This window comes from Triticum urartu, unplaced genomic scaffold (assembly GCF_003073215.2).
Source record: "Triticum urartu cultivar G1812 unplaced genomic scaffold, Tu2.1 TuUngrouped_contig_4499, whole genome shotgun sequence".
Classification (NCBI taxonomy): domain Eukaryota; kingdom Viridiplantae; phylum Streptophyta; class Magnoliopsida; order Poales; family Poaceae; genus Triticum; species Triticum urartu.
Window position 1 is genome coordinate 1 of NW_024115092.1, and position 14,970 is coordinate 14,970.

General features: G+C 42.2%; 1 protein-coding gene across 4 annotated transcripts; it reads left to right on the forward strand.

The window, feature by feature from the left end:
* Window positions 1–7,480: 7,480 nt before the first annotated feature.
* Window positions 7,481–12,228, forward strand: LOC125527915 (calcium-dependent protein kinase 19). Of its 4 annotated transcripts, none has more exons than XM_048692415.1 (9): window positions 7,481–7,775; window positions 8,565–9,360; window positions 10,410–10,553; window positions 10,656–10,808; window positions 10,894–11,006; window positions 11,077–11,244; window positions 11,402–11,529; window positions 11,733–11,832; window positions 11,919–12,228. In XM_048692415.1, the coding sequence occupies exons 2-9, from the start codon at window positions 8,643–8,645 to the stop codon at window positions 11,991–11,993; spliced, it is 1,599 nt and encodes a 532-aa protein (XP_048548372.1). In that variant the 5' UTR covers window positions 7,481–7,775; window positions 8,565–8,642; the 3' UTR covers window positions 11,994–12,228. The 4 variants fall into 4 exon arrangements, with proteins under 4 accessions (XP_048548372.1, XP_048548376.1, XP_048548374.1 ...); XM_048692417.1 differs by having other exon boundaries at window positions 7,495–7,799; XM_048692418.1 differs by lacking the exon at window positions 7,481–7,775 and adding an exon at window positions 8,086–8,336.
* Window positions 12,229–14,970: the final 2,742 nt, after the last annotated feature.

Here is a 14,970-nt window from a genome sequence, read left to right on the forward strand (position 1 = left end):
TTTTTTAAATAATTTCGCCGCAGAGGAAAAATCCAAAATAAAATAAAAAATCCTAAAATTCCAAAAATAATTTTCATGGTCCTCTCCTAATATTTAGGACCACGTGAACATTTTTCTGGGCTAAAATGAAATTAAAAAAAAGCAATTTTCCCTAATTTAACCGAGTAAAATCTCAAATAAATATATATATTTTTATTGAAAAATTAAATTTCCATTATTTCCTCTGTTTTGAAGAAGTCATATTATCTTCTCTCATTATTTTATTTATTTTGAAATAATTGGGAGAATAATTTCAAATAAAAATCACCTTGATCCAATTTACTAGTTTTTGAAGATTCGAAAATGGAATTTTATGAAAACCTCCAATTCTCTCACATGGTCCTTGAGTTGCTTAAGGTCTCTTGGATCAAAGTGTCCAAATAAACCAAATTCAAAATGCTCAAAATATGGATGCATATGATGACCTAATGATTAACATCCAAATTGAAAATTGGGATGTTACATGGACAAGATGACTAAAACCCCGTTCTCCGTACAATGGAGCAGTCAGGTAACTTGTTGGAAACAATACATATCGATGTATGCGGTCCAATGAGTGTTGAAGCATGAGTGGTGGATATCATTATTTCCTAACCTTCACAGATGATTTAAGTAGATATGGATATATTTACTTAATGAAACACAAGTCTGAAACATTTGAAAAGATCAAGGAGTTTTAGAGTGAAGTAGAGAATCATCGTAACAAGAAGATCAGATTTCTATGATCTGATTGTGCAGGTGAATATCTGATTACAAGTTTGGTATGCATTTAAGACAACATGGAATTGTTTCACAACTCACGCCACCTGGGACTCCACGGCGTAATGGTGTGTCCGAACATCGCAATCGTACACTATTAGATATGGTGCATTCTATGATGTTTCTTACTGATTTGCCACTATTGTGTTGGGGTTATGCATTAGAGAAAAGCACATTCACTTTAAACAGGGCACCATCTAAATCCATTGAGACGACACCATATGAGTTATGGTTTGGCAAGAAACCTAAGTTGTCATTGCTTAAAGTTTGTGGATGCGATGCTTATGTCAAGAGGCTTCAGCCTAATAAGATCGAACCCAAAGCGAGGAAGTGTGTCTTCATAGGACACCCTAAAGAGACCATTGGGTATACCTTCTATCACAGATCCGAGGGCAAGATCTTTGTTGCCAAGAATGGATCCTTTATAGAGAAGGAGTTTCTCTCGAAAGAAGTGAGTGGGAGGAAAGTAGAGCTTGATGAGGTAATCATACCTTCTCTCAAAATGGAAAGTAGCACATCATAGAAAGAAGTTCCCGTGATGCCTACTCCATCGAGAGAGGTGGCCAGTGATGATGATCATGAAACTTTGGATCAAGCTACTACCGAACTTTGTAGGTCAACCAGATTAGTACCACCCCTGAATGGTATGGTAATCCTGTCATGTAAGTCATGTTGTTGGGCAACAGTGTACCTACGAAGTATGAATATGCAATGATGAGCATGGATTCCTACAAATGGCTTGAGGCCATGAAATGCAAGATAGGTTCCATGTATGAAAACCAAGTATGGACTTTGATAGACTTACCTAATGATCGAAAGGCCATTGATAACAAATGGATCTTTAAGAAGAAGACACATGTTGATGGTAATGTCACCATCTATAAAGCTCAACTTGTCGCAAAGGGTTTTTGACAAATTCAAGGGGTTGACTACGATGAGACTTTCTCACCCGTAGCGATGTTGAAGTGTGTTAGGATTATGCTAGCAATTGCTTCATTTTTCGATTATAAAATCTGGCAGATGGACTTCAAAACAGCATTCCCTAATGGTTTCCTTAAGGAAGAGTTGTATATGATGCAACTAGTAGGTTTTGTCGATCCTAAGGATGCTAATAAGGTATGCAGGCTCCAACGATCCATCTATGGACCGGTGCAAGCATCTCGGAGTTGGAATGTTCATTTTGATGAGGTGGTCAAAGCTTTTGGTTTTATACAAACTTATGGAGAAGCTTGTATTTACAAGAAAGTGAGTGGGAGCTCTGTAACATTTCTAATAGTGTATGTGGATGACATATTATTGGTTGGGAAATGATTTAGACTTTTTGGAGAGCATAAAGGGTTATTTTAACAAGATTTTTTCAATGAAAGACGACCTAGGTGATGATGCTTACATATTGGGCATCAAGATCTATAGAGAAAGATCAAGACGCCTGATAGGACTTTCATAGAGCACATACCTTGACAAGATTCTGAAGAAGTTCAAAATGGACCAGTCGAATAAGGGGGTTCTTGTCTATGTTGCAAGGTGTGAAGTTGAGTAAGACTCAAAGCCCAACCACGATAGAAGAAAGAGAAAGGATGGAAGTCTTCCCCTATGCCTCATCCATAAGCTCTATGATGTATGGCATGTTGTGTACCAGAATCGATGTGCACCTTTCCATAAGTCTGGCAGGTAGGTAGCAGAGTGATACAGGAGTAGATCACTAAACAACGATAAAAAATATCCTTAATTACCTAAAGAGGACTAAGGAAATGTTTCTTGTTTATGGAGGAGACTAAGAGCTTGTTGTAAAGGGTTACATCGATGCAAGCGTCGACATTGATACGGATGACTCAAAGTCTCAAACAGGATACATATTTTTTGAATGGTGGAGTGATGCGTCTCCAACGTATCTATAATTTTTGATTGTTCCATGCTATTATATTATCTGTTTTGGATGTTTTATATGCATTAATATGCTATTTTATATTATTTTTGGGACTAACCTATTAACCTAGAGCCCAGTGCCAGTTTCTGTTTTTTTCCTTTTTTAGAGTTTTGTAGAAAAGGAATACCAAACGGAATAAAACTTTCGCGATGATTTTTCTTGGACCAGAAGACATCCAGACGACTTGGAGTGCAAGTCAGAGAAACCACGAGGCAGCCACAAGGACGGAGGGCGCACCCAGGGGGTAGGGCGCGCCCCCACCCTTGTGGTCCCCTCGTGACTCCACCGACCTATTTCTTCCGCTTATATATTCCCATATATCCCAAAAACAACCAGGGGAGCCACGAAAACACTTTTCCACCACCACAACCTTCTGTACGTGTGAGATCCCATCTAGGGGCCTTTTCCGGCGTCCTAATGGAGGGGGATTCGATCATGGAGGGCTTATACATCAACACCATTGCCCTTCCGATGAAGCGTGAGTAGTTTACCACAAACCTACAGGTCCATAGCTAGTAGCTAGATGGCTTCTTCTCTCTCTTTGATTCTCAATACCATGTTCTCCTCGATGTTCTTGGAGATCTATTCGATGTAATACTATTTTGTGGTGTGTTTTCCGAGATCCGATGAATTGTGGATTTATGATCAGCTAATCTATGAATATTATTTGAATCTTCTATGAATTCTTATATGCATGATTTGATATATTTGCAAGTATCTTCGAACTATCGATTTGGTTTGGCCAACTAGATTTGTTTTTCTTGCAATGGGAGAAGTGCTTAGCTTTGGGTTCAATCTTACGGTGTCCTTTCCCAGTGACAGTAGGGGCAGAAAGGCAAGTATTGTATTGTTGCCATCGAGGATAAAAAGATGGGGTTTTCATCATATTACTTGAGTTAATTCCTCTACATCATGTCATCTTGCTTAAAGCGTTACTCCATTCTCTATGAACTTAATACTCTAGATGCAAGCTGGATGGCGGTTGATGTGTGGAGTAATAGTAGTAGATGCAGGCAGGAGTCGGTCTACTTGACACGGACGTGATGCCTATATTCATGATCATTGCCTTAGATATCGTCATAACTTTGTGCTTTTATATCAATTGCTCGGCAGTAATTTGTTCACCCACCATAATATTTTCTATCTTGAGAGAAGCCTCTAGTGAAACCTATGGCCCCCGGGTCTATTTTCCATCATATAAGTTTTCGATCTATAATTTTAGTTTCTAATTTACTTCCTTTGCAATCTTTTAATTTCCGACCTATAAACCAAAAATACCAAAAATATTTACTTTACCGTTTATCTATCTTTATTAGATATCACTTTTGCAAGTAACCGTGAAGGGATTGACAACCCCTTTATTGCGTTGGGTGCAAGTTGTTTGATTGTTTGTGCAGGTATTCGGTGACTTGTTCGTTGTCTCCTACTGGATTGATACCTTGGTTCTCATACTGAGGGGAATACTAACTCTACTTTGCTGCATCACCCTTTCCTCTTCAAGGGAAAAACCAACGCAAGCTCAAGAAGTAGCATGGAGTGGTCAGTTGGAGTAGCTCCAAGCAGAGTGTGGTAGCAGCATCTACATGTGAAGCGGAATGCATAACTACTTCGGAAGCGGCGCAGGAAGAAGTCTGGATGAAGGAATTTATATCTGATCTAGGAATGGTACCTAGTGCATCGGATCCAATGACTATCTTTTGTTACAACACTCGTGCCATTGCCATTGCCAGGGAACCAAGGTTTCACAAGAAAACAAAGCACATCAAACGCCGCTTCAACTCCATCCATGATTGCAAAGTACATACGGATTTGAATGTTGCAGGCCCATTGACTAAACCTCTTCCACGCGCAAAACGTGATCAGTACCAGAACTTTATGGGTGTTAGATTCATTATGATGTAAACTGGATTATTAACTCTAGTGCAAGTGAGAGACTGTTGGAAATATGCCCTAGAGGTAATAATAAAGATGTTATTATCATATTTTCCCATTCATGATAAATGTTTATTATCCATGCTAGAATTGTATTGATCGGAAACTCGGATACATGTGTGGATGCATAAACAACACCACGTCGCTAGTGTGCCTCCACTAGACTATCTTGTTGATCAAATATTGTTAAGGTTTCCTAACCATAGACATGAGTTGTCATTTGATAACGGGATCACATCATTAGGAGAATGATGTGATGGACATGCCCAACCGTAAGTTTAGCATTAGATCGTGTCACCTACTTTATTTTCTACAACTTTCTTCATGTCAGGTATTTGTTCCTTAGACCATGAGATCATGCCACTCCCGAATACCAGAAGAATACTTTGTGGGTTATCAAACATCACTTCATAACTAGGTGATCATAAAGGTGCTTTACAAATATTTCAGAAAGTGTTTGTTGGGTTGCATGGATCGAGACTAGGATTTGTCTCTCCATGTGACAGATACATATATATCTCCGGGCCCTCTCGGTAATACAATATCACAAGAAGCTTGCAAGTATGTGACTAATGAGTTTAGTCACGAGGGTCTTTTATTATGGGACGAGTAAAGGGACTTTCCGATAATGAGATTGAACTAGGTACGGAGATACTGGCAATCGAATCTCGGACAAAGGGAATTCTATATAGGATTAGCCGAATCCTCGACATCGTGGTTCAACCGATAAAGATCTTTGTTCAATACGTGGGAATCAATATGTGCATCTAGGTTTCACTATAGATTATTGATAGGGGAGGAGTCTCGATCATGTCTAGATGTTCTTAAACCCGTAGGGCCACACACTTAACGTTGGGTAATGCTAGGTAGTATTGGGATATTATGGTGAATTCCAAAAGAAGTTTGGAGTCCTGGATGGGATCGACGACATCACGAGGAGCTCCGAAATGGTCTGTAGGTAAAGATTTATATATGGAAAGTCTTATTCAGGGTTCCGAAGAAGTTCGGGAATTTTTGGTAGAGTATTGGGAAGGTTCCAGAAGGTTCTGGGGGTTCCGCCGTGGGGCCCAACGACCAGGGAAGGGCCCACATAGACCAAGGGGTGGGGCTACAGTCCACATGGGCTAGCCGCACCAGCCCCCAAGGCCCATTTTGTTTAAATCTAGAGATAAGGTCTTATCTCTAAATATAAAGGGTTGGATCTAGAGATAAGATGTTATCTCCAACTTTAACGGGATTTCTCCCTTGTGGCCGGCCCTAGGAGGGTTTTGGACGCCCTCCCCTGCCCCCTATAAAGAGAGAGAGGCGCATGGGGGCAGCCACCCTTCCACCCTTGGCCATCGTCTCAACCATCTCCCTCCATCTCCTTGTTCGGTTGCGCTTGGCGAAACCCTACCAGAGTTCCGTTGTCGCCACCGCCACCACCCCAACGTGTTGGTTCCAATTCCATCTACCTATTCACCCTCCCTTGCTGGATCAAGAAGGCGGGGACGTCATCGAGCTACACATGTGTTAATCTCGGAGGTACCGTTCGTTCGGTACCCGGGTCGGATTGGATAGCGAAGGAGTACGACTACGCCAACCATGATCTCTAGATCGTTAACGCTTTCGGTCTACAAGGGTATGTAGACACACTTCCCTCTTGTTGCTAGCATCTACACAAATTAGATCTTTGGTGTTTCGTATGATTTTTCTGTTTTCCATGCAATGTTACCCATCAGTCACGGCATGCAACCGGCCACATCCGGTAGCTCATCATCCCGGGTTAAAATCCCATTAACCCTAACATCCAATTCACTTCACATTTCAGAGGTGAGATGGATTTACATGGTTCTTGCCCTGATACACGACCGACGTAATCTTCACCACAACTCACCGTCCTCCTCCATCTTCGCCTCGCCATCGACCATCCTCGGTATGCCGGTGCCACCCATCTACAAACACAACGGTGAGAGATGGGTGAGAGAGAGAGAGATGAGAGAAGGGTCCAAGTGGCTGTACGAGAGGGGGGAGATATAGATAGAGAGAAAGAGTGATCGTGTGAGCTAACCTCGTGTCAACGGATCATCGTTGTTCTACACCTAAGCCGCCATACTCAATGCACGAGACCGCCGCCACCCTGCTCTGGAATTGGGGAACAAGTGTTAGGGATTTGGAGGCCCTGATTTTGAGATCAAGTGGTTATGAGCCACGGTAGGGGATTTTTGTGAGAAAATAAATTTAAGGGTTCTTTCGAAACATATCATGCCACATGCCCCCTCCTTCGTCGTCTGGTCGCTGACAGTGGGACCCGTGCCACGCTGCTTAGCCTAGTCAGAGTCAAATTCGTATCCAAATGAGAAAAGCATTGTATGTCCACACAAGAGCCAAAATTTTCCACCACTTCGATGTATACCGTAATTTGTAGCACCAAAGTGGCCGTTTGTGCCAAATTCTGGCATCACCAATGTAATTGACTCTTAAAAAAACTTGTTAAACATCTAGTGCTTTCATTAGGATTTAAATGTATGGTTGAATTATATTGATCGATAATCCAAAGCAAGGCTGCATGGCAAAATTTGGTTTAGTTTTTTTTTTCTTTTTGAAAAAGTACAGCGTCGCGTTTCTATCCGCTGTATGTGGACATGTTATCCACGGACTTTGATGCGTTCGATTGATGCACCGCGTTGGAGGAGTTGGCAGAAGTAATAACCGTTTTTATCTATTTTTCTGTTTTGATGAGAAGCCAACAAACCGTGTTAACAAAAGCGTGTTATTTCTTTCAAAAAAAAACAAAACAAAACCGTGTTATATGTGGATCCATTATTAAAGTCCAAAAGCAAACGGCACTATACGGCACTGCCCCATTTCTTCTCCTTTTCCTTTTCTCCGTACCAACTTTTCTTTATTTTTCTTCCCGAGATTTCAATTCTTGCCCGTGTGTATTAGTCGCTCTCACGATTGGGGGCGACGCTAATCGCGGTGCCACCACTTCCAATCCACTCTCGCGGTCGCCGTGCCGAGCTGTTCCTGCTCTGTCTTCAACCACTCCAAGATTTGTTCTTTAGACGCCTGCAGCTTCGGTGCGCAGGGACGGAGGAGAGCTCGGGACTTGGTTCAGAGCTTAGGATCTTTGTCGGTACGCGTCTCCGCCATGTTCTAGGTTCGATGTGCTTGCTGACGTCTCTGTTCGTGGATTGGGTCGCTCTTCCATCTTATGGAAGATTAGGTATAGGTATCATTCCGTGTTTTGGGTTCGTTTTAGGTAGGAGATCGAGAATTTGATCTGACTGTGGAAAGCTTGTCCCATCTTTGGATCTGACAGTGGCGCAACAGCTTGATGCAAGCTATGGTAGCTCATTCCCAGGAGCTCTCTACTTCTGCACTTGTATTTATCAATCTTTTCAACTCTCGTGTCGTGCATATGTTCTTGGATTCAGTAGATTTCTGGTGCTGGTGTTTTACAGATTGGTGGAAACGATCCTGTGTGCTGTAGTTTTCTTCTTTTTCCCTGGGTGCCGCGTTGGCGACGTTGCTTTCTGTCGGCCCTTTCTTTTGTCTTACCCAATTTGCGTGTATCCTTATCTCCTCTGATTGTTGCTTCCGGTGTCACCAAAGCGACCGGCCGTCTATCTTGTCCTGCAATTCTTGCATTCCTTGCACCGGATTGGGAGTAGAAAGAGGTCAACCTGTGTCAAAGGCAACTGCTTCTTCTTCTCTTATTTTCCCCTTCTGCTGTTCTTGTTTGAGTTCTGCTTCTAGATCCAGTTTCGGCTCTCTTTTCTTTTTGTTCCAGTCTCTTGAATGAATTATTACTTTGTGGATTCAACGATGAGACGTGGATGAGTTCGTGTATGATCCAGTATTCCAGTATAATAATTGTTTTCCTTGATTTTTTTTGAGAGGGCTTTTCTTGGGTTGCTTACAGATTCAGGTTTCGATTGGTTTCGTCTGCTCGGCTGACTGGGTTGTAAATTTGGAACTGGAAGGAAGAATTTGAGCACAGATGGGCCAGTGTTGCAGCAGAGCTACGTCCCCGGATTCTGTCCAAGGAGGAGCCAATGGCTATGGCTATTCTCACCAGCCAAAACAAGCACAAACACCTCCTAGTTACAACAATGCTCAGCCACCACCACAAGCTGAGGTGAGGTACACACCGCCAGCGATGAACCCTCCTGTAGTCCCACCTGTGGTTGCCCCCTCAAAGCCCATGCCGGACACGATTCTCGGCAAGCAGTACGAGGATGTGCGCTCTGTCTACTCGCTTGGCAAGGAACTTGGTAGGGGGCAGTTCGGGGTGACGTACCTTTGCACTGAGATTAGCACTGGCAGGCAGTATGCTTGCAAGTCCATATCCAAGCGCAAGCTTGTGAGTAAGGCCGATAAGGAGGATATCCGCAGGGAGATCCAGATCATGCAGCACCTATCTGGGCAGCCAAACATAGTGGAGTTCTGTGGAGCATACGAGGACAAGGGCAGCGTGCATGTTGTAATGGAGCTCTGTGCAGGCGGGGAGCTGTTTGATCGGATTATTGCCAAGGGGCACTACTCAGAGCGCGCAGCTGCTACAATCTGCAGAGGAGTTGTGAATGTTGTGAATGTTTGCCATTTCATGGGAGTGATGCACCGCGATCTGAAGCCGGAAAACTTCTTGCTCGCGACCAAGGATGAGAATGCAGTGCTCAAGGCCACTGATTTCGGGCTTTCGGTCTTCATTGAAGAAGGTAACACAAATGATATATAAGCTGCATATGCTTGCCAACTGCATTTTGTTGTTGAACACCTCTCATAGCAACTGGATATATCTATCTATCAAGTCCATAGGGCATAGGCTGCTCGTAACTATTGTATTGCTGTTGGACTACCTAATAGGGTTGGAGTTCCCTAGATGGTCTAGTTTTGGATTTGACGAGTTTCAATGCTGTTCATTCCGAGTCGTGGAGAAATCGAGCAGTCAAGCCATTTTGGTGATGCTATGGGCAGTTTTTTTTGTGTTGACATAAACATACCATGTCAATATGCTTTCAGTAAATAAAGTAGAGAAGGAAAGTTTTCTATACTGATGGTCCAATCTTGGGTTCACAGTGAACCATCTATTTTTTAACCATGCTAAGTTTGGGTTAGCATTGAAAATTAACATCTGATTCCATGTTAGTTACTATGAGCGCATAGGGAAGGCGTCGGCAGCTGCTTAATGGTTGCTCCTCGGTCTTTTGGGTTGTCCTCATGGTTTAGCCTATCACCGTGGTTTTGGTGGAGTCGATTGTCTACATCCAAGGTGTTCTCATTGGGATTCCTTCGTGATGTAGATGTGTGAGGGCTTGGGACAGTTGCATGTTGGGAATGCCTATGGGGTTGGCGGTGTGGTCATGGGGTCCCAGAATTTGGGAGAAGTCCGCATGTGGTCTATTTGTATTGGTTTTCGTCCGGTTCTCCATTAATTATCTGGGCAACTCTCTTCTTCTTAATTAATTGATGAGGCAAATCTTTTGCCTCCGTTTCGAAAAAAAAACTATCAGCGCATGATAGAACTAATCATGTAAAGGGAGTTTTCTAGAGGCATTGCGACTTTGATATTGAGGTAGTCATGCTTCAATGGAGGCAACCACCGTCCTGTAGAATTGTAGCTCATGGAATTATGCAGAAAGTCTTTGTGTTGCAAAGATTAAGACTGAATGGCTATTCATTTGTGCTGTTTGAACTCTAGTTATTTTATACAAAATGGACTTTTGTTCATGTGTACTAACTACTAAGCGTCTTCCAAATATATCAGGAAAAATGTATAGGGACATCGTTGGAAGTGCTTATTATGTTGCTCCTGAAGTCCTTAGGAGAAACTATGGTAAAGAGATAGATGTTTGGAGTGCAGGTGTTATTCTGTACATTCTTCTCAGCGGTGTTCCTCCATTCTGGGCTGGTAAGTTTGCCTCTAAAGTCCTGATGTACTTCCACCTTCTGAATTCAGGTATACAATTATTGCAGCAGCATGTTGTTATTCATCTTCTGTTTTACTTTGCAGAAACTGAGAAGGGAATATTTGATGCTATTCTTCAAGGGGAGATTGACTTTGAAAGTCAGCCATGGCCATCAATTTCTGAGAGCGCTAAAGACCTTGTGAGGAAGATGTTGGCGCAGGATCCAAAGAAAAGAATTAGTTCAGCCCAAGTTCTTCGTAAGCTTCTTGACAGTACATTATTAACCTTCAAATCTTAGTTCTTTTCGCCAAAATCTGATATTTTTTGTGTATGCTGGATCAGAACATCCATGGCTCAGGGAAGGAGAAGCATCAGATAAACCTATTGACAGTGCTGTTCTTTCTAGGATGAAGCAATTCAGAGCAATGAATAAACTGAAAAAGATGGCTCTAAAGGTTATTATTATCTTCATGCTCATAACTGAATGCCTTTTTCTCTGGTGCTTATAAGCAAGTGTGTATGCAGGTTATAGCTTCAAATCTTAACGAGGAAGAGATCAAGGGCCTGAAGCAAATGTTTATGAACATGGACACAGACAACAGTGGGACAATCACATATGAGGAACTCAAAGCAGGACTAGCCAAACTTGGATCGAAGCTCTCAGAAGCTGAAGTAAAGCAGTTGATGGATGCGGTACACAACTCTTCTGAACTACTCCCTCCGTCCCATAATATATGACGTTTTTGCAGTTCAAAAACGTCTTACATTATGGGTCAGAGTAGTATTACAGTATTTTTTTTCCAACCATGATATTTTTGACATTGTATACCTACCTCTTGATCCATTCCAGGCTGATGTGGATGGCAATGGATCAATTGACTACGTTGAGTTCATAACAGCAACCATGCATAGACACAAGCTCGAAAGAGACGAGCATTTGTTCAAGGCGTTCCAGTACTTTGACAAAGACAACAGTGGGTGAGTATTCTAATCTGAACTGTCAATTCCTACAACTGATAGTGTTGTTTTTTTCATCAAACCTTACCAGTGAGACATGATATTCACAGGTTCACACTTCATTAATGTTAGTGTGGACCAAACGATAGTTGTATAATGCACCTGCACAAAAGAGATGAACCACATGGCTTGATTTGACAAAGGATTACCTTGCTTTAATGCAGCTTCATTACAAGAGATGAACTGGAGACTGCTTTGATTGAGCATGAAATGGGCGACGCGGATACCATAAAGGACATCATATCAGAAGTCGACACAGATAATGTAAGTCTGCGTATTGGCAGTATTTTCTGACTACAACCTGTTTGTTCCTTCCATTTTCTTGATGGCGCTCTTGTGGCAATTTACAGGATGGGAGGATTAACTACGAGGAATTCTGCGCTATGATGAGAGGAGGGATGCAGCAGCCAATAAGGCTCAAGTAGTCCTTCCTTGTAGAAATGGTGTACCATTAGCAACTGTTCTTGGTTCCTTTTTTTTCTCTGCTGCACGGATGAGAAGTTCTCTTTGGCGTTGTTGAGATGATTGTGTATATCTTGTGGCCTTTTGCTCGTGCATGTTGTTCCTCAAGTGTTTTGGACCTACTTTCTTCTGTAAGTTGGTTTTTGCAAGTACATCTAATAAAAGAGTATTTTTGCACGTCAAATGTGCATATTTAAATCCCAGTGTTGCCAGGCAAATGGCATTAGGAACATAATTTGCAGGAAAGAAGCCTAATTTCCAAGAAATTTCTGTCACATTCTGTAAATGATTTTCTTTTAGAAAAGACAGCAAAAGGTATCTTATACTAGTATTTGATAATTATCAAGGAAAATGATAGTTGGGAGGACAAGAAGACACAACAGCAACAACAAAAACAAAAACAAGGCCTTTCAATCCCAAACATGTTGGTCTAGGCTAGAATCCAAACCGATAAGATAAGATATTGAACCTAAGTCATGGATTTGGTACGTGGATAGCTAATTTACACACACCTCTGTCCATGATTAGTTCTTTGGTGATATTTTTGTCCTACGGATCTCTTTTAACGGACTTCTTCCATACTAAAGATTGGTCTACCCTGACCCTTTTTTACATTATCAGTGCTTCTTTCATGTCAAAGTTTGGTCTACCCTGCTCCTCTTTGATATTATGAGCACGTTTCATTCATCCACTATGCACGAGAGCTTTTGGAGGTCTGAGTTGTATATGCTCAAAATATCTTAGATGATGTTGGACAACCTTCACTTTGATCGGTGCCACCCCAACTCTCTAATGTATATTATCATTTGACCTAATCCTTTCATGTTAGCCACATATCGTCTTAACATGTGCATCTCTGCTACACCTAACTGCTGGTATGTCGCCTCTTGGTTGGCCAACATTCCGCGACATACAACAACACAAGTCGGACTGTTGTCCTATAGAACACGCCTCTTTTAGCTTTTGTGACACTTGTCACGCAGGACGCAAGCTAGTGCTACTTCACTCATCCAGCTTTGATTCGATGGATCACATCTTCATCGATGTCAGCATCCTTCTCCAGGATTGACCCCAAATATTGAAAGATGTCCTTCTAAGGTACCACCTGCCCATCCAGGCTAACCTCCTCATTGTGCCTAGTAGTACTAAAACCACATCTCATGTACTTAGTTTTAGTTCTACCAAGTCTAAAACTTTTTGATTACGAAGTCCGCCTCCACATCTCTAACTTTCTATTAACCCCCGTCCGGCCATCATCGACTAGCACCACATCATCCGCAAAGAGCATGCACCATGGAATATCTTCTTGTCTATCCCTTATGACCTCATTCATCACCAAGTAAGAAAAGATAAGGACTCAAAGCTGACCCATGGTGTAGTCTTATTTTAATTGGAAAATTGTCGGTGTCGCCATCACTTATTTGAACACTTCCACAACTTTATCATACATATCCTTGACGAGGGACAATCTACTTTGTTGGGACTTTGTGTTTCTCCAAGGCCCACCACATATATTTCGTGCTATTTTATCATTGGCTTTCTTCAAGTCAATAAACACCATATGCAAGTCTTTCTTTTGCTCCTTGTGTCTCTCCATTAGTTGTCATACCAAGAAAATAGCTTCCATGGTCGTCCTCCCAGGCATGAAACTTCTTATTGAGCGGCCCTCAATGACTCTATCACATAGCTTCATTGTATCGCTTACCAGCTTAATTCCATGGTAATTAGTACAACTTTGAACACCCCCCTTTTTCTTGAAGATTGATACTAATATACTCCGCCTCCATTCTTCGGGCATCTTGTTTGACCGAAAGATGAGGTTGAAAAGCTTAGTTATCCATACTATCACTATGTCTCCAATGTCTCTCCACACCTCAATGGGGATATCATCATGGCCCATCGCCTTGCCTCCTTTCATCCTTTTTAATGCCTCCCTGACCTTAGACTACTAAATATGTCGCACAAAGTGTCGGTTGGTATCATCAAAGGAGTCTTCTAGCTCAATCGTATAGCTCTCATTCTCTCTATTAAACAGTTTGTGGAAGTACTCTCGCCATCTATGCTTGATCTCCTTGTCCTTCACCAAAAGTTGATCTGCTCCATCCTTGATGCATTTGACTTTGTTGACATCCCTCGTCTTCCTCTCCTGGATCTTGACCACCTTATATATGTCCCTTTCGACTTCCTTCGTGTTTAAACGTTGGTAGAGGTCCTCATACGCCCGACCCCTTACTTAACTCACAACTCGCTTTGCGGCCTTCTTTGCCACCTTGTACTTATCTATGTTGGTTGCACTCCTATCGAGATGAAGGCGTTTGAAACAATTGTTCTTCTTAATAGCCTTCTAGACATCATCATTCCACCCCAAGTATCTTTAGCTTTGCTTCCCCTGGTCACCCTAAACCCCTCTGGAGCCACCTTCTGAATGAAAGTCGTCATCTCTATCAATATATTGTTTGCATCGCTGCCCTCCTCCCAAGATCCCTCCTTAATAACCTTCTCCTTGAAAGGCTGAGTTGTCCCCCCTCCCTTGAGATTCCACCACTTCGTTCTAACAAGTTTGGCACGCTTATCCCACTGGACACGAATCCGATAGCGGAAGTCAGGCACCACAAGATTATGTTGAGGGACAACACTCTCTCCATGTATCACCTTACAATATAGTCAAGCATGCATGTCTTCCCTTCTAGAGAGAACAAAATCAACCTGCTAGAGTGTTGACCACTGTTAAGTCACTAGGTCGGATTCTACCTAAAATCATGTCATAGGCTAAAGCGAAGCTTAAGACGTCATCTCCTTATTGATTCCTATGACCATATCCAAATCCCCAATGCACCCCTTCAAAACCAGTGTTAGATGTACACACGTGGTCATTGAGATCCCTCCTATGAAGAGCTTCTCACCAATAGGTACACTCCTAACCAAGTCCTCCAGTCTTTC

What these genes read in the sequence shown, in the direction of transcription:
- LOC125527915 (XM_048692415.1), top strand. Translation starts at nt 8,643, where the DNA reads ATGGGCCAGTGTTGCAGCAGAGCTACGTCCCCGGATTCTGTCCAAGGA. An exon ending in TAGTTCAGCCCAAGTTCTTC is followed by an intron (nt 10,809 to 10,893) that starts GTAAGCTTCTTG and finishes ATGCTGGATCAG; the next exon opens with AACATCCATGGCTCAGGGAA. An exon ending in TGAAAAAGATGGCTCTAAAG is followed by an intron (nt 11,007 to 11,076) that starts GTTATTATTATC and finishes GTGTGTATGCAG; the next exon opens with GTTATAGCTTCAAATCTTAA.